Below are 19,628 nucleotides of genomic sequence, written 5' to 3' on the forward strand. Positions count from 1 at the left end.
AGAGCTACTCATGCTGATCTTTCAATCTCCCTTCCTCAACTCTACATACACCTGACTAATAACAGCAGAGATACCATCTGGGGTTAGCTCATTACATGTTTATTACTCCTTTGTTTATTTCTTCATAAATATAAACTGTTGCTACCTGTGCAAGCCTGTGCATCTAGCCCAGTTCTGGTGAGCCTTAAAAGCCCCAAATTGAAAATAGCCTAGAGATGGGAGAAATCACAGCCAGCATCACCACCAGTTAGCCAAGGTATGGAGAGAGAACCATTGCAACATGCAACATGTAGGGTTGGGTTTATATTTAAGACTTCCTGGCTCGAAGGTACCGTGTTAGCTGGTTAGATGTGGTTATAAATGGAAGCACCTGCGGACATTAATTACAGTAATTTGGCAATATGGCTACCAATGCAAAATTAAGAAAGGGATGGGCATCTTGAAAACCTAAGTCCAGTTTATCATTGGCCAGATCAATTATCAGCCACAGAAAATAACTTTTCCTCCGTGTTCTATTATCTCATACAAATGGAGATCTTAGGAAGAGAGGGAGGAAGGGACCATGTTTTATTATTTGATTGGATTTTTCATTTGGTTCAATGTAACTTTAAGAAATATTCATCTGCTCCTTCATTTAATTTCATCTGTACCACTGGCCAAGAGAAACGCACTAATTTATAAGTTGAAGCAAGCCTTGAGATAATGTCACCCACCATTCATCCAAATTTGTCACTAGCATCCCATTAAAGCCATAATTATTTTTTAATTAAAACTAAGGAAGCTGGCATGTGTGTGCCTACTTTATACATCTGTTATGGGTTAAAATAGCTTTTAAAAAATGTTTCTTTAGACCGCAGTCTTTTGTGGCCATGGCCTATGCCAAAGAAAACGCAAACTTGCTTATTTTCTCCATGGGGCGCAACACTGCCTATGTGTGCCTGAACAGATTCGACTGGCCGTGAAAAGAATTCTAAATAAAACACAAACATGGAATTTGGCAACGCCACAGAAGCGAGCTTAAGACTAATTCCAGCATGCGGACGGCTCTCACACAGCAAGTCTGGCTCCACTATAAATGAAACCAGGCTCTGTAAAATCGCCAGTAAAGTTTGAGTTAGGATTTAAAGAGACAGCACTCTTATTCCAAGGTTTAAGGGGGAAAAACACACACGTGCACGCACACACACATACCCCAGCTTATTAAGGAAATTCATGCTGGCTCAGTAAGTCTGTACATTGAAAACTGTGTTTATTTTCAGCAGTCATTTCCATTTTAAAAAATGTGAAGTTTAAAAAAAAAAAGACTACTAAAAAGAACAATTTCACTTTGGACTTGTGTTTTAGAAAAAAAAAATACCGTAATACTTCAGGGACCACTGGCAGTGACAGCAATGAATGAAGGACCTACCTGATATAAAAATTGAAATGTTATATATAAAATAAGAAAGAAATATTAATGTCTAGGGCAGAGCAGGGGAAGGGAAAGGTGCAGATGGGCAGAAGCTCCATGGACAGGGTGGCCTGGGACAGAGCATCCTGTTCTCATCAGACAGCCAGCAAGCAGGATGGTGACTCACTGAGACTTGCTGGGAGGGAGCTATATGCAACACAGCTCCATGCTGCTGTGTAGATGGAGAAATCTAACCCTGGGGCAATGAAATCCCCTGGGAAATACCTCCCCAGCAGTGCCAGCCAGTCCCAGAGAGCAAAGACATCTGTGAAGAGAGAGTGAGGAGAAAGTGAAAAACAGCTTTCGCTCATCTTTACCTATTAAGGAGAATACAAATTTAAGAAATCTCAGTTTATAATCACAAGATACAGCCTGACAAACTTAGACAGAAAGGGCAAGGAGCAAATTATTTAAGCAGTGATGGTACTATCTCCCACACTCTTGCTCTCCCTTACACCTCTGGATGATACCAGGTCACTGAATTAAAATTATATCTCAAGCACCCACCTCAAACCCTGACCACTGAGTTTTTTCTCAAAAAGGAAGAGCAGAAGGGAAGGTTTGCTGGCTAGAGAGCTCTAAATATGAGAAGAGCTCAGACATTTATGAGTGTGCTCAACTGCATTAATGAACAGTGACAGTGGTGATAGAGGCAGGGGCAGCATGGATGCAGCTTTCACAGCACTCTTCATGGAAAATGGGCAGAGAAAGTGTGAAGGAAATTGGAGAAGGAGTTTACAGCAATCTCACAGGATAATTTTACAACTATTCTGTGTATCTATCGATAATATTAGTGAAGTGTTTGGCTTCAATATACTGTGGAGCTTTTAAGATTCTACCTCAAATTTACAGTGGAGAAATTAGTTCCATTTAAGAGAAAACAATAAAAATAGAGAAAGACTGATGTGTTTTGAATTAGGTTTTACAGGAAGGTAGAGCAGCCTTGCACTCACTGTATGTCCACAATGGTCCTGTGTTCCCAGTTTAATCAACAGTTCACACATTTCTATAAAGGATTTGGATTAATCAATCCATAAACACTCAGATCTAATTTTTGGACATAATTTACATTATAAGCTTGTCTGTGCCATATTAAATTAACTTACTCTCTCCCTATTCAACCAGAAGGGATGAAAAAATAACCCAAAACTCTGTTAGAAGATGCAAACTGAAAAAAATAATTCCCCTGCAGGCAGAAGGCGCTGATGCTATACTGAGGCCTTACAAGATTCCATGAATTTTTGGGTTTTACTCTCATCATCATGAACAGTTTTAAATTATATGTATTTCCTAACAACACAGACTCACTTAAACCTCTGTACATCCTGGAATTCCACAGACCATGTTCACAGCTGGCAGAACAGTTAAACACCGCTGAACTCAGAAAACACCTCACAGGAAGATGCTCAGCCAAGCATCCCTAGGCAGCCCCTAACCCATCTCTCAGTGGACTGTTGGCATGGTACAGCACACCCTGGGAGCTCCACGTTTGTCACGCAGCCATGGAAGAGAGGTAAGGATCAGGTTTAGATCCATGTCTCATGTGAAGTAATCTAGGTCAATATAGGACATGTAAGGAGACAGCCTGGCACACAGGAAGGATGGGATGCTCCTCTCACATTGCCAAGGGGATGTACTGAAAATAATATATTTAGAGTTGGCTTCAAATACCCAAGTGATGTTTAAACAGGAATTAAAGCTGCAGGTAAGTTGTGAAAAACAGTTCTTCTCTAACCAGAGGCCCTTTATATTAATAGCAAAGAGAGTAATTTAGAAAGCACCATTTCACAGCACAGTTCCAATGACTGTCTCCCCATCTCCTTGCTTAGTGCCTGCATTAACCTCATTCCTGAAGTCCCAGGACCTCTGACTCATACAGCTGAATTCATAAAAAATGCAAGCCTTTGCTATGTGGGATTTTTGCCTGCTTCTTTCCAAGTGCATGTTTTAGTGTCTCATTGAAGCTGGCTTACCCAGCCTGGGCTATGGCAAGTTACATTAGCTGCAACAAGAGCCCAGAGAAATGGCTTGATTAAAGACAAAAACAAGAGGAAAATAAAGATACCAAAGGCATGTACCACACACTAGCCTACCAGATTTCTGCATGTACTGCAAAAATGCTTGGAAAAAGCCTGTCCAAAAGAAGGCAAACAGCATAAAAAGGTATGTTGGTAACAGTTGCTCAGCTGTTTACTGCTCAGCAGAAAGAAGGACCAACATGCAGAACACAGGAACCCAGTGGGGCACACACGAGATGCATCAGCATGGCTTCTTTGACTCAAATCCCGTTCGGAACATAAAGCATCCCATCTGAGGATAGAATCCTTCCTTTCATCTATTTTGATGAAGCACTCAGAAAACAGAAGAGTAGAGGTCCTCTGAATTAGCTCTGGAGGGACACATGGTAATTTTTTTTTTTTTTTGCAGTTCTCTGCCCTAAACCTGAGCCACTCCAGGAATAAATGATGAAATTCCTCTAAAACAAAATAAATAAAATTAAGTGATTTCACTACAAAATGTATAACACCTCATTGTTCCCTCCACCTTTCCCACTCTGGCTTCTGAACTAAAGAGCAGCCCTCATCACGACTACCTATGCCATACACCATAGCTTGCCCTACTTCCTTTGACACTGAGCATTATATTTGTGCACGAGAGATTTATCTCTGTTCTCACAAACTGAACAGGCCAATTCACTTCCTGGCTCAGACACACAAACACATCCGCATGAGCCTGACAGAAAGCGAGAAGAAAAGTGATGACAAAAAGCTACTGCTAAAGGGGCAGGAGGAAACTCCATCCTGAATATGCCAGGTGAGGTTGTACAACTGAACTGTTTAGCATATGTTATGTACAAATGAATGGCAATTTGCTGAGAGAAAGAAAGAATAATTACAAACATTTATGCCTTGTGCACGTGAATAAAAAAAAATAAATCAGCTTTTAGGAAGCTGGTGCATTGCCCAACCAAAAGGCAAGGCACCTGACAAGCACTAGCCCTAATTTTGTCGCTTTTTAGGTGATTGCTTCCTTCCTTCTCTTCCTGCAGTTGATTTCTTGTCTTTTTAGGAAGTGTTCACCAAGAGGCATTCAACTGTCTGAAAATGGATGGCAAAACTGCAGGGAAAAGGCTGGTCCCATCCTGCAAACCATCCCTGGCAGTTGCTCTGCTGCAGAAGCATGAACACCATTCCTGTCCCTTTGCTGAGCATGGACACACACCACGCTACAACTCCAAAAAGAGGTCTGCTCCTTCTTAAGTCAACCAAGGTGTTTCTGGACATAATGGCTGCTGAGAATCATGATGGTGCCCAAAACTTTCCTACTGTGCCTAATTAAATCAATCTTCACTCACGATGGTGGTCTTGTGGAAAGTACTGCCATGCAAAAAGAAGACCCTAATTTCAGTCTTCTGTCAGAGGAGCACAAACCATGTTATCAGTGGTGCCTCTTTGTACTCTTTCCCTTCCAAACTACCAGTACTCCCAAATGTTCAATGAATCAAGGGGAAAAAATTTGGGTTATTACTAATGGGAGCAATAAGGCACAAAAAAGAAGCCCTGCAATGAAAAAAAGATCCTGTTCAATGAGATAGAACAGAAATGTCCTTCCTTTGCTTTCCCATAAGCTCCTTTTTTGCCTTATCTTCCACCTGATACCACCAAAGCCTCTTTGTGCTTTAACAAATATGGATCTCCTGCTGTGCGCTCTCCTGGTCCTTACCTATACCCTAAAGTCACCTCTCCTAATCCAGCCATAACTCAGCAAACTCCAAAAGGACAAAAATTCATTAATTCCAATAAAAAAATTATAAAATCACCTTCATCCATCTTGTTCCTTTATTTTTAAATTTGATTGTGGCCAGAGAATTGCTGGCTGGGAACTACCCTTCCCCCACTCTCACATATATCCTTTAAAAATGCAAAATCTAGCCCTCTATTTCAATATTTCTGATGTCAGTGACCGGTGTCGGCTCTCCCCATACAGTAACTGCTTTAAAGCGCTGCATACAGCACTGCATTAAAAATTAATTACACATGCTATTTTATTGATAGTGCATAATGTAATGAGCACCAGCTGTGCTAAACATCCAAACTCCTTTTTAAGACAGCTATAAAAAAAGAAAGAAACTGCACTTCCAAATGCTTCTCCTGTCAGAGGAGAAAAACAGCAACATCTTGGATGGATTTGAAACAGGATTCTTTGATTTAGCTCTCCATTTGGAGCGTTTGAAGAGTTCAGACTCTCGGGCTCAGTGTAGTGGTATGCGATTGAGTTAACTCTCTCAATGTTGGAACCATTGTCCTTACTGCAGGCAACGCTGCCTTGAACCTTTTGGTTCCAAGATTACCAGATTCAGTTCCACCCATTAATATCACAATTAAGGGCTTTTCTTTTTTTCCTAGGTTGTCTGGAAATAGCAAGCATCCGCTTTAAAGCACCTTTAAATATCAGTATTGCTCCTGCTGGTTCTTAACTTGACATAATTAGGATTTACAAAGTTATAGTGATCAGCCATCTGTCTAGAACAAAGCCACAGCCATGCTCACATTGCCAGCGACCCTGCCCCTCATTTTAGCAGCACCCTCATTTTAGTCACCTCTTTGCAATTTTAAGGTCTCTTCGCTGCCTCTTGACAAACACACCATTCAGTCAAAAAACCCAGTCTGTGTTAGATCACCTATTTTGAGTTTGGATCTGATTTTAATATCTAGTGAGACAGGGAGCTGCCTAGACAGCAGGTCACATATGATTTTAATACTTGGGTAGACGAATGAACACAGAGATTGATAGATAGGTGTAAAGATGGATGCGTGCACTCAGACTGATGCATTACTCTTTTCAGTGTATACATCTTTCACACATCCCTGCACTCTGTAAGTACTGTCCACAAAGTCAATTCCACTATAGAATGCATTAAATATTTCACTAAAATAAATAAATACATGTAACCATGACTCATAGGAACATCTTTTCTGAATGTTAGCCAGTATTTCAAGCAAACCTCTTCTTTCTGCAGCAGAATTAAAAGATACATTTATAAAGGCTCTCAGGGAAACTATAGACCTTTGTCTGTCCTCTGACACTTAATACCAAATTCTTCTTTCTCCTTTCAAAAAAAACCACCAAAAAAAGAGAAATAAATTTTTTTTGCACCTTTCTTTTTTTTTTTTTTTTTTTTTTTTTTTTGAGACTCCACTCAGCAAAAAATGAAGAGTAGAGTATCAGCCATTGTCCTGGGATATGATGAGTTAGGAGGTTTTTTCTGGATGAGTTTGTATTCTCTGCTCTGATTACTGTTTTGTTTTCCATTGATCCTCCTGTGTTAATAAAACCCAGTCTGGAGTGAACAAAAGCTTGCTTCTTGTTCAAGTAAGAAATGTGCCGAGTGCATACCATATCATTAACATAAAAGTTTTTGAAATAATACTTCTTTCTAGACAGACTGTATTAATTGCATCAAGCTTTTTACAGCAGGGTGGTCTAATCTAGCTCTTCTCATTGGCTGACTTCAGTTATAAAACCAACATAAAATGAATACGGTGATACAACAGATGGATGAAAAAGTATTCTTTTAAAATCTATGATTTAGTTACAGGGACTGCTTTTATCTTTACTGTCACTTTAACCTCTGCCAAGAAAACACCAGACTAGTTAAATGAAGCAGTAAGTAGAATTTCAGTAGCCAAGTAAATGAATATTAACTTTACAAGATGACTGTGATTTTCAGAATGTCCTAATGACTAACACAGCTGATTCCTTGAATTAGCAGGAGCTTGTTCCTCTCTTCTGAGATACGGCCCCATGCCTTCCTCTGTTTTAGACCTTAAATTTAACAGCCCTGTCTATTAATCACTGCTGTCCATGCCCACTTGCTGTTTTTATACATGCAACTAAGTATCATAATTGCTTTCCACCTCCTTCCATCAGCCTACATGTGGGAAGGAAGCAGTTTCACTGGTTAGATGAATATATGTGTATTGGACAGATTTAATTATCTTTACAGGGTATATAAAACCCTCACTCTCAGGCTCAGGTCCAAAGAATTTGGACCAGGTATATATCTGAATGCAGGCACAGGGGATAAATTATTCTCTGTGGCATTACAATCCCCTTTGTCTTATGCTGATTTCGATCCTCTTCTTGGGGCTTTTGCACCATAGTATCTTCAAGGCAGGGACTTTTTTCTTTGGAGAACACACTGTAAAGTGCCGTGCACTTCTGTGCTGAGATTTTCAATGCTCATTTCTCGTTAACTTTAATGGGAAATGGGCATCCAAATCTCTTAGGCAGCTTTGACAATTTAAGCCTTAATGTACAATATTAATAAATCAGCATCATAAAAAGAGCCTTATGAAGATGTATTGTGAAAAAATAGCCCCACACAAAGCATTGCAGTGTATGTGTGCATGCACAAAGACATATACTTTTCTTTACATAATTATGTCTCTCAACAATCATTTGCATGTCTCTGTTATGCAAAAAAAAAAAAAAAGTGTGTGTTTTACAGTTACTCTGAGCAGTTGCAATTCATTGAAATGAAATAAAAAGCAGGCTCAAAAAAGCACCCTAATCTGGCAAAGGGTAAAGCAAAATGAATGCTTTGCCCATTTATATTTTAGATCCAAGCTACACAACCCTGTGAATTTCATTACTCTATTCCAACTTCTAATTAAATAGGCACTAAAAACATTTGAACGGGAGACCCCAATTCAACTGACAAAAGCTTCTGGGCCAAAATATATAAATAAATAAATAGACTGAGAGAGATCGAACTGGTGATAAGAGATTTTTTTAAAATCACATGAAAAAACATGGACGTTTACTTGCAAATTCCTCACGCTGGGGTGCCTTGAACATGAAGAATTGAACAAAGACATAGAGGACCACGATCAGCACCGGCTGAGCAGCACAGTGGACATCCAAGCAGACCTCCCAGCACCATTTGCTGTAATTGAAACTATCAGCAGCACATTTTCTAAAGATCACTAACAGCTCTGGATGAGGCAGCACAACTTCCTCTGTGCATGACTGAACACTACTCGGCATCCCAGACAATCTTATCTAGGTCAGAGATTTCCAAATGCAGTTTTCACGCGTGTACCCCAAATCCCACCAGCAGCCAGACTTTTGGATTCTCCACCACAAACTGCTGTGAGGGACTCTTGAGGGCCCAGTTTGTGGGCGCCCGGCAAAGATTTTGTAGTACCTGCAACTTCAAGCCATCAGAGTCGCAGTCTGCTTGAGAACTGCATGGAAAATCTCCAGGTCCTGAATTAAATAAATGCTGAAAAACAGGAAAGGTAAGAAATGATGAAGGATGAGGGGAGGCAGGAACTGCTGATGGCTTTTGTTCAAAGAAGTAACCAATTCCTCAGAAGCAAGAACAGGGCTGACAGAATAAAAGGCTAATCAAGTCAGAGAGACAAGCTGATCTCTAAAGCTGGAGCAAGTGACTGTTGTAAATGTCTATATTAAAAAAAGAGGGCACAATGCAGGGATTGTCACTAGATTATTAATCAACACAAAGAACTCACTTTTCTATCATTTCCACAAAACATTTTGGGTGACAGAAAGATCCCATAACCCTTGCTGGGGGGTTTAAGCTATGGCTATGCCTAGGCTCACGTACAGTGAATACTATGGGAGCTAAGAAAGGGTTAAGTAGAACATAATCTCCTTTTTCAAGGGAAGAAAATGTTTCTTTCAAGCAGACCTTGACCAGCTACTGTCATAAACATGTAGAATGCACTTTGGTAAAACCTATTCTCTAAGTGTTGCAGACTGCAGCAGTAATTACAGGAAGCCAGGATAACAGGTCTCCCTCTCCACAGACCTGGCATCACTCTCCCAGCAAACAGGCAATTCTGAAAACTCACAGCACAGAACTCCAAAGTGAGAACTCCAAGTACGCAAAGTACAAAAGCCTCACCTTTCCCACATTCTTTAATAAGTTATTCCTTCCTTCCTTTTCTATTTTTAGGTGTACTTGCTTCCATTCCCACTAGCTGCTGGCATGAGAAGCAAGAGGGAACCAGGGTATCCAGTTCAGTGTTACAACTACGTGCCTCCTGAAGGCATGCACGTGCATACTACACATACAGTGAAGACAGAGGACAGCAAAACATGAGACCAGTTTCAGTTTGGTTTACTGGTCCCTGAGAGGAGAGAAAGCAGGGAAGCTTTCTGACTTCCTGATCCAATGCAAACCATTTGCAAGAGCCTGTCTCAACATCCATCTCAGGCCAGTTGGTTAGTCTGCTGAGGCTGATGAAGTAGAATTTGATTAAAACAGCATCCCCCGCCACACAGCAGCCTGGACAGAAGATTTAACCAGACTCTGGGTTTACTGATAGCATCTCACCACACAGCACATTGCTACAAGCCCAGAGCCTGTGTGCCAGTGGAGGCGGATTGGTGCAGAATGAGCACCTTCCAGGCAGCATGGGAGCCTTCTCTGTGTGCCCTGAGCTTCACCCAAGATCTACACAGCACCCTGCAGAGTGCTCTTAGACTCCTCCTGAAAATATTTTATCTTTCAAGACCCAGGGTTTCCAAGACACAAATTTTTAATGTCTTGCAAAACTTTTTTTCTCACTTTATTACATCAATGAGAGAGGTACAGGAGCACCATACTGTAGCTAAGCGGTACCAGTGCTTGTGGAAGCAAAAAGCTAGCACAACAAAGTCTTGCCAGCTTCAGGGGAGAAATGAGCCATTTCCCAAAGGCTTCACTCCGGAGGGTCATTGCTGTCTCTCTGAATCCTTTGGTCCTCATGCTTTACTTATCCAGTATCATTTAGGGAACTCTTTATTAAAACTACATACACATAATCATGAATGAGAGCTGTGGGGTTTGGCCCACCACAGTGAGAGTCCATAAACATTTGTGGATTTTTCCACATCTGTATTTTCTTTTAAACCCTTCCCATTTTCACCTCACCAGCCCACAGTTCAGCATAGACCGAGCCTTGCAACTGAACCATGCTCAGAAACACCCACTGATTTCAAAGAGATCACTGAGTCTGAAATGATGGGGTCTGGTGACAATATGTCCGTATTCTCTCTGGCTAGCTTGGTGTGCCTTCATTTTCACACCACTTTCCCCTCCTCGTGGTGATAAAAAGTCAGGGATCCAAAAGGAATAAAGGAAAAGAAAAACTGATGGGGTAAGAGACCAGGGATGCATGGTGAATTACCAAGGAGCATTTTCTCAAAGCAAGGGAGAACACAGCATGGAGCACATACATCCTGTGTACACATGGATGCGGAGGAGAGCCTTCAATATGGATGATTGAGGAGGAAGGGCAAAAAAGAAGGAAATAAAAATACCTCAGATGTTAAATGTTATCCAATTAAGCTTAAAATAAACAGCCTAGAGAGATGAAATCTTGATACTGGGGTATCACATTCTGCAGGGAGTCTCAGACATTTGTTCACAACATGGCACAAACGGCCAAGCAGTGGCCGCAGGTGACAACTGAGGGTGGGCAGGCAGGAGGGGAGGGATGAGGAAATGAAGGGAGTCGCATGCCCTTTCCCACTCCCCATCCTCTTCCAGGGTGGAGAGGGAAGGAGGACGGGAAGTGTTGAGGGAGGGGTTTATGGCATTTTCTCTGCCTTCCCCATGCGACCCAGCAAAGGCAGCTCTCCCACAGCAAAGACGACATCACTTGGCAGCACTACTGACCTTCAGATAGCAACAAAAAAAAAGTATTTCTATTACCTGACAACTGACAATGACATCCAAATGTGCCTGACGTCTCAGTCTGAATCTCAGTCTGAGTCCCGCCAACTGAGACTGCACGTGCACCACAGCAGGGCAGGCTAAGGCAGGGCGGGAGGGAGGCCAGTGCGCGGAGAGGTGACGTGATCACGGATGTGTGAGGGTGGGAGGAGGCAGCTATGGGAGCCCCCGGCAGGTTTGCAGGCCTGGACGGCCCTGGAGAAAAAACAATAGAAAAAACTGTCAGTCGGATCTAAGTTTGAAGGGACAGAGGAGGCATCAAACAAGCGAAGTGGGGGCTGGCTGCCTAACGCACAACACGCTTGGTCTGAACCCCTCTCTGGGCCCGGCTGAGGCTGGCGGGCTCATGCTGGGTGGGAGAAGAATAAGAAGAGACCTGGAGGACCTGCGAACCCAGGCTGAGAGCCTGCGTGGGCATGGAGCGTGGTGAAGGTGGGGGATGGCCAGCCTTGGCACGGAGCAGAGCCAGAGGCGGCGGGCGTCGCCACCAGCACTTGCTCAGGGACCAGCTCAAAAGGGGGATAATTGTTTATGGCTGTGTTAATGCACTGAGCCGACACAAACTGGGCAGGCTTTCTGCCGAGCCACCGCTGAAGGGGGCTCTACACACCAGCCTGGACAAAGTGCGGTGACTTAGAGCTCAAATGGCTTCAGCAAGGTGCCAGGAGCCGAGCTCCCAGAAGGAAGCCTTGGCGGCCATGTGCTGCCTTCCCGCTTGAGCTGCAGCCAGTTGTGCATTTTGCATGCCCCGATTATGCAGGCTGATTCCCTACTGAGCCTGCGAGGAAGGGAACAACCTTTTTCCTGGTAGCTAAAAGATTATATTGTAACCTCCAACCTTATTATTTATTTTAACCCCTCTAGGAATCACCTGCCATTAAAAGCTGTATTTAAGAGTTTTCTCCTGCTCCACTGGAAATGCTCGCTCCTCCTGGCACTAGTCCAAACTGAACTCTGTGGCTTTGAAAAACTAAGATACAAGTCTTAAATATCGACATACACCTGCACAAATACAGACACACACACACAGAATCGTGTAGGAGTCACATTTTTGGCTGGCATGAATTGGCAGAGTTTAAAGGGAAGCTGAGTGAACAGCACCACTTTCCATCCATTGGGAATCCCAATCCCTCCATTTCAAACTATTCCTGCCACTTAGTTATTAACTAAAGGGTAGCTACTAATTAAGGCAAATTTCTAAATGAAGATACATGGTGGAGTAGTCGCCATTAAAAAGTTGGCATTTGCCAACAGTTACCGCACAGTGGTAGATCAGAAACCACAGTTTCCCCCTGTATTTAGATCAGGAAATATGTGTGCTAATTGTGGGGTACCTTCTGGCGAATGCTTTCTTTCTAAACAGTAGCATCTCTGGCTGTGTGTGAGCATGCACCTTGAGGATAGATGCAAACACCGTGGCAGCAAGCAGAAATATTTATCTGTGTTCCCTCCAACCCTAGAAAAAACATTTCCTAAAGGAACCTACACTGTGGCAGCAAGGAATAATACTTATCCATGCTCCTTTTGACCCTAACCATGCAACATTTTCCAAGGGAGTCTCTCCACCTTGAGAGTATGTGTTTGGAAACCAGGCCTGCATGTTGATCTGACAGCTACACATGTGAGGCAAATGGGGATACTTCATCCTTGGCACAGCATCCAGCGCTCCAGTCTGCAAGGACTGCATTTGATTTTGGCGTTTATCTTAAATGGCTAAGAGACCACCAGTGCAAAACATTTGTGTGAAGCTTTTGCCAAAACCACAAGTGAAGAGTCTAAATTCCCTGTGTAAATACTTGAGCTTCAAGCATTGAGGATAAAATTTGTGCTGTTTTGTGAGGACTGGTTTTAAATAGAAGCCATGTCTGTGGCTTGTGGGACAAGGAAGGATTTTTTTTTTTTTTTTTTTTTTTTTTTGGGAGCTCTGTTGCTTGACTTTTGTAACTCTTTGATCTCTCTGGAACTACTATACAAGCAGGTATGATAACCACTATCCAGATCATACCTATATTGCATTTCTGGCAAGACCGTGTGCTGTGCATGTGGAAACTGATGTTGGACATGGATTCTATGTGTGTAGGCACCACTCTACTGCCATTGTAACAGATACGAATAATGTTTGCTTTTTTCATGGAATAAGGAAAAAATACAGATTCTGTCGAATGACTTAACAATTGTAACTTATACTCCTAATCTAATAAAAATTACCAGGCTGTGTTGAGCTGCCCGGATACTTTTCCTAGCTTGGAAATTCATGAACTTGAAATGGGGATTTAGACCAGAACTACAGGGCAGCTACATCTCAAGTTACACTGAGATGTGTCTGTGATCTCACCATGAGTAAGGGCACAGGTCTTGAAATCACTTGGCCCTCTACATATCATGATGCCTTACTATGGGTTTTGAAGGAGCTAATCATACAGAGAAACTATATAAAGCCCACCAAATGCATCATCTGACTCCACTGCATGGGACTTTAATGTGGAAGTCCAGGGGCCCTGCCACACAACACTATCCTGAGAGTAACAGCCTTCTCTTTAGCTCTTGTGTGTCCCACACGTCCATCAACAATGAATTTAATGCATTTTGCACAGCCCCGAGGTATGCAAGAAGACGCAAAAGGTCTCATCAAGGAAGGCCCTCCCAGATCTTACTCAGCACGTCCCTGGTGTGGAAAGGGAATAAAGGTCTCAAATAGGAGGTTTCTCACCATCTGGTCAGAGGGATCCTGCAAGAGCCTCCCAACAGTGCCAGAGGGGGCAAAACAGCAATCTGTTTTAAAAAGTACCTAACAATTTTACCAGAAGAGCTGTATGAACCAGATGCCAGTGAATAGATGGAACTGAAACTGTCATTCAGAAATTCTTTTTTTTTTTTTTACCTCACCCTGGAGAAGTGAGGGTCTGGGAAAATCTTATAGCAGCCTTCCAGTACCTGAAGGGGGCTGACAAGGGAGTCAATATGGGACTTGTTACAGGATATGTGATGGTAGGATAAGAGACAATGGAATTAAACTGACAGAGATAGGTGTAGATTAGGTTTTAGAAATAAATTCTTTACTGTAAGGGTGGTGAGAGACTGGAACAAGTTGCCCAAAGAACTGTACTGAGACCAGGTTGGATGGTCTTTGAGGTGTCCCTGACCATGGCAGGGGCATCTGTTCCAACCCAAACCACTCTATGATTCTATGATTTGATGCAAATTTGAGGAAATCTAAAAACTGCTAACCTAGCATCACAAAATAAAGGATTGGTAAGGGAGAAAAAGAGTGGACCAAGAGAGACTCTGGTAGATGATCAGGGATTACCACCAGCATTCACAAGTCCAGCACTAAGACAAATATCATGCAGTTGCCAGACCACGAGACTTAAGTCTGTCCCTACAAGCAAAGCCAAATCAGAAGATTCCTCCTCCTCTTTGCTACCACTTCAAGGTTTACTTCTTTGTTTCTAATCAGGACAGTCCTACAGAATCAGATCAAGTGGAAAATGACGAAGATGGAAATCATATCCAGTGGCCTCAAGAAAAGGCAAGGAAAAAAGGAGGGGTTCACCTTTAGGTGCATGATATCTCTTCATAGCTATAGAAAAAATAACACTTGTGTTCAAAAATACTCAGCTTGTATTTGCTAGGAACATATTCCCATTTTATCTCTTCAGTTCCTCTCCGTGGGATCCTATGTGTGATTTTTAGTCCATAAGGGATCTATTTAAAGTTGAAAATTAAGATGGAGGTTCTTCAACTTAACTGTTACAGATGACAGACAAACACAAAATGAACATAAATAAAGAGAGATAGATAGATAGATAGATAGATAGATAGATAGATAGATAGATAGATAGATAGATAGATAGATAGATAGAATCTTAAGGTGGTGCTGAGAGTTTTTTGTTCAGCCGCACACAGCAAAAGGCAAGGGAGAGGAACTGGTCTCTGGAATTCTACGTCCAATCAACCACATCCCATTGCATAGAGGTTTCAAAGAGAAAACACACCTGTGAGCCCCTGACTGCCACAAAGGGCACAGCCACAATCAGCACTAAAGGGAAAGCAAACCGCAAGAACTGCAGTGCAATCTTAGAGGCAAATATCCCATCTGGATGGGGAGAGCAGGCACACACATGCAGCAATGTGTCCCTCGGACATCCCTGACACAATGCGTGAGGCTCGATTTTCCTCTTGGGTCAGCACTGGGAAATCACTCACCTGCACTGCAGATCTCAATTATATATTCTGCATTCATTCTGCACGGATTCAAAGGAGAGTTTTGCACATAGCATGAGTGTGAAACACACACAGGGACTGTCACCGTGTAAATAAAACATCTGCATTGCTGATGGTAAAGGAAGATTTTGTTCCTGTGCTTTAAACAAGCTCAGCATATCCTCAGGACCTGTACATGGCAGTAGCTTACAGATGATGTTGACTCCAATGCACCACTAAGAGGAAATTTTTTTTCTCTTTCTGCTATTTTTAAACTTGCAAAGAAGAAAATAAGGTAAATTGGACATGACCCTAGATGGAAAATGGAAAAGCCTAGATGAACCTGACAAAAGCCACAATCAAGGCGTAAATTGCATCTTTTTGTTGCCCCTCTCCCAGAGCCTAGGCATGACTGGGCATAAGATAAGGTGTACTTAAAACACCACGTTCCTCTGGCACATCTGCAGAAAAGTCCCTGAACAAAATAGAAAGAAGGAGCCAAAGCAGCATTCAAAATGTCCCACCTCATCGTGGCTTAGAGCAGGGTAAGCAATATTAAATTAAGAGACCTGGCTTTACATCTCATGTCACATGTGACTGCAGCCACTTATAGCTGTTGTGTCCCAGGGGGGCTATGTGCTTGGCTGGGTGGGTGCCTGGGTGTGTATCTGTGTACAGACAGACAGGGAGGTGAACACGTGAGCTGCTTGACAGGGCACGAACCAAGTTTTTATACATGTTTCTCCGTGCCTGTTTGGGGATAGAAAATCCTATCAATAGCTGCTTAGAGAATAAAGCTCAGTTCCATTATTAAAAACTCTATTTCAATAAAAAGAAAAACATCTGTTCCAACAGTGTATGGCTACAAATTTGGAGTGCAGGCTGAGGCATCATCCCTGCCCTGTGCCCATCATGTTCAGGGAAAATACTGCAGATGTTTTGAGAGGGGTTTTACATGAACCATTGCAGCAGGTTTCCAAAAATGATAGACAAATCTATCCACTAATCTCTCCAACAGATTTTTTTTTCCAAGCTTTTTCTAAAACAAGTTGTCTTTATGTGTATCCTACCCTTGGACTGTTCCCACCTGATAGTATTGTCTCTCTGCCATGCCTCCTTTTGCAGACACCAACAGGGTTGGGAAGCAAACACGCACAAGCACACACACATGCACACACAGAAACACACTTCCAAATACACACATGCACAAAAACTTCCAACAGCGACCAGCAGAGCAATGCCCACACGGATTGAGAGGGGTAGGCACACACAGCATCCCCCAGGAAAAGCAGAAGGACTCCCTGATGTGGGCAGACACACAACTGTACACACCCAGAGTCCAGCACTCAGCCAGACACACCTGCACACCAGCTTTCACCTCTCCCCCCAGCACACGCACCGTGGTTTGGGAGCAGTTTCCCCACACTGATTGTGATGCTTAGACTAAAACTTTGTTCAAGATGTAAATGAAAAAGTTGCACCAGGTAGAGAAGAAGGAGAGAAGGGAAGAGATTTCTTGTTGTATTTTGCTCAGGATTTTTTCATTTTGGCAGACAAGGATTCCCTTTGAATTGATACATTTCTTTCTCCCAAGAATTTTGTATGATAATGCATAAATGAGTCATAGATCAAGAACGACGACATGGTGAGCAAGGAGGAGAAAGAGTGTGAGTGAGGGGCACTGGCACAGAAATTTGACAGCACCCCAACTCCCCCCCTTCCTCCCCCCATGCCAAGACATTAATTCTCACAAGTCGGAGAAAATTACTATGCATGAATGCAAAAAGCATGATCAGGAGTAATTAACATGGCTTCATATGCAAATTTTATTAATGCAGAAGTACAAAGTCATTATGCAAATGAAACTTACGTCAACTCTCTTGACAAATATTCATTTCTAAAGCTCAAGTTTCTCTCTTCTATTTTTTTTTTTTTAATTTTTGGTGTAAAACCAAAAAAGAAAAAAAAAAAAGTGATGAGAACTGCTTGACAAGTTTGCAAAGTTGTTTTTCAACCGGAGAAATTTTATTCTTGCATTGTTGATATATTTTTTTTTGTTGTTGTTGTTGGCAGGTACACGACAGCTCATGGAGGAGAGCGGGAGGATGGGGGACGCGGGCTACCAGCAGCAGGCAGCCAATCAAAACGCCAGCGGCTGTAATGAGCGCGATTGATGACTGTTTGGCTTTACTGCAGGGTAATGAACTAGAATCCAGTCTGAGGAGGGAAAAAATATGAATATTCATGAAGCTGTGCTCCTGCCTTTGATGATTAAAGAAATTTTTAATATTCAAATAAGCGCTTGCCAAGTGATTAACAAAGAACAAGCACGCAGGAATATGGAAATGGAGCTGTGGAAGATTTGGGAGTCACAGTCTGTGCAGAAAAGACAGCACAAAATTTCATAAACAAGATAGGCAGATAACCTAATTCAAATCTGAGCAAATAAAGCGGGGGGGAAATCACCTTTTTCATCAGTTTGGATATTGTATCAGTCACTTTGTTTTAGAGTGCAAAGGAGAATAAAATCAACCGATGCAATAAGATGGGGGGAAATATCCAAACCCTGAGAAACACAACCCAGCAATTACAAAGTAAGAATCCTGGGTGAGAAACCGGTAGGAAAATGATGGCTAAGTTCACCTTCTGCTGTGGGCTATTGCTTTTCAAAAGCAGGACCCTGCCTGATGCTGAGAGCCTCCTGGCTACTGAGAATCGCCAACTTGTTGTATACAACAGGCAGGAGTCAAAAGTATCCTGAAATCACCAAGACCAATTCCTGCTGTTAAATCCCTTTCCTTGGATAAAGGGCACACTGCAGGGCTTGACTGCTGTCTGGGAGAGGAGGGAGTGCAACAGAAGGAAGAAATATTATTGCCAGAGAAAAGAAAGCAAGGAAAAAAAAACTGAAAAGGAGGATGCAAGGAGGTCTCAGCTGCCCACCCTGGTAATCAGTTGGTAAAAAATGTATTTTCCATGTCTGAGCCAGAAAGGTCCTCCACTCCCCACAGATTTCTGAACAAGGATACAGAAATTCAGTCACATTATAAAATGTCTGATAAGTTCAGGCTCTCACAGTTTAATAGCTTCACTAAGGATTCACACTGAAGCACATAGTAACAATATTAGCTGCTAAAATGACTTTGCAGTTAAAATACATCTAATTAGCAGCCAGCTAATTTTTTTTTGTCTTTCTTTGAAAAACAGTTAACTTCAGGGCTACATTATACCAGAAAGAAACGTGGTTGAGCTCTTTCTGTTACTCAAAAGCCAGAGTAAGGACATCTTCAAACTCTTAGGGCACTGGAAAACCAACTCACCTTTCTGTTATTAGATCCTGGGGTCTCACAGGCCTGTTTGCCTTTTCTGCAGACCTTTAAAAACTCTGGTTAATTATTTTTTATTTAAAAATCTAAAGAAAGCACAGTCTAGGTACCATTTAATAATTAACTGGTGTCTTCAGAATGTAAAATTTCAACCATACAAAAATAAAAATAATAACAGTAACAGCATGAGGACAACGCTACAAAATTCAAAAAATGGCCACAATCAGAACCTTCAGAGCTGTCATGAAAACACATTACATAGCTAATGGGATTTCTCCCCCTGTATCTGCTCCATTTTTGGAAACACAAAAATATTCACAATTGATGCACCATTGAAAAGAATGAGGGAGAAAAGAAAAAAAAAAAAAAAAAAAAAAAAAAAAAAAGAAGAAGGTGGTACGGAGAGAAAAAAACCAAACAAAGAAATGCCTAAATGTAAGTAAAGATAAGGTTAAACACCATGCCAGGGTATTGCTGGGAGTCTTTCCTCTGAATAATGCCAAGACCTTTCGAAGATGTCTGTTGTCTCTGGGTGCGTGTGGGCGGGTGAAGTGTGATATTACATAACTCACACGCGGCAGTGGCTGTGCACAACCCTACTGATTAAAACGCTTGACTGTGAAACTCAGATCTCCATTTCCTGCACTGTTTGTAGCTCGTGTCAGACCCTTGAACACCAAAAATGTTATCCTTTGTCTACAAGATTCCTTGGCTTTGTTTTAATCAGTGCATTTTCTTTTTTAATGACAGAGGAGCAACTACCAGCTCCTACAGTTGGTTGCTTTGAAGCCCCTTCTTAAATGGCCATTAAATTCTACCATGCAAATGTGAATACTTAGTATTTATTCCATATTTTCATTCTTTCTTTAAAAGTACCCCACTTTCATCTTTCTGGAGAATT

The 19,628-nt window shown here is 42.0% G+C and overlaps 1 protein-coding gene across 4 annotated transcripts in view; it reads right to left on the minus strand.

The window, feature by feature from the left end:
• BCL11B (BCL11 transcription factor B) overlaps positions 1–19,628 on the minus strand; it is a 97,155-nt gene that overhangs the window by 42,821 nt on the left and 34,706 nt on the right. For 2 of the 4 annotated variants that reach the window (XM_066321873.1, XM_066321872.1), the window contains exon 3: positions 11,178–11,393. The exons of the other annotated variants lie outside the window; for them this stretch is intronic. In XM_066321873.1, the coding sequence (XP_066177970.1) occupies positions 11,178–11,393 (216 nt within the window). The remainder of the gene's footprint in view (positions 1–11,177; positions 11,394–19,628) is intronic. 4 annotated transcript variants of the gene reach the window in all.

This window comes from Sylvia atricapilla, chromosome 6 (assembly GCF_009819655.1).
Source record: "Sylvia atricapilla isolate bSylAtr1 chromosome 6, bSylAtr1.pri, whole genome shotgun sequence".
Lineage (NCBI taxonomy): Eukaryota > Metazoa > Chordata > Aves > Passeriformes > Sylviidae > Sylvia > Sylvia atricapilla.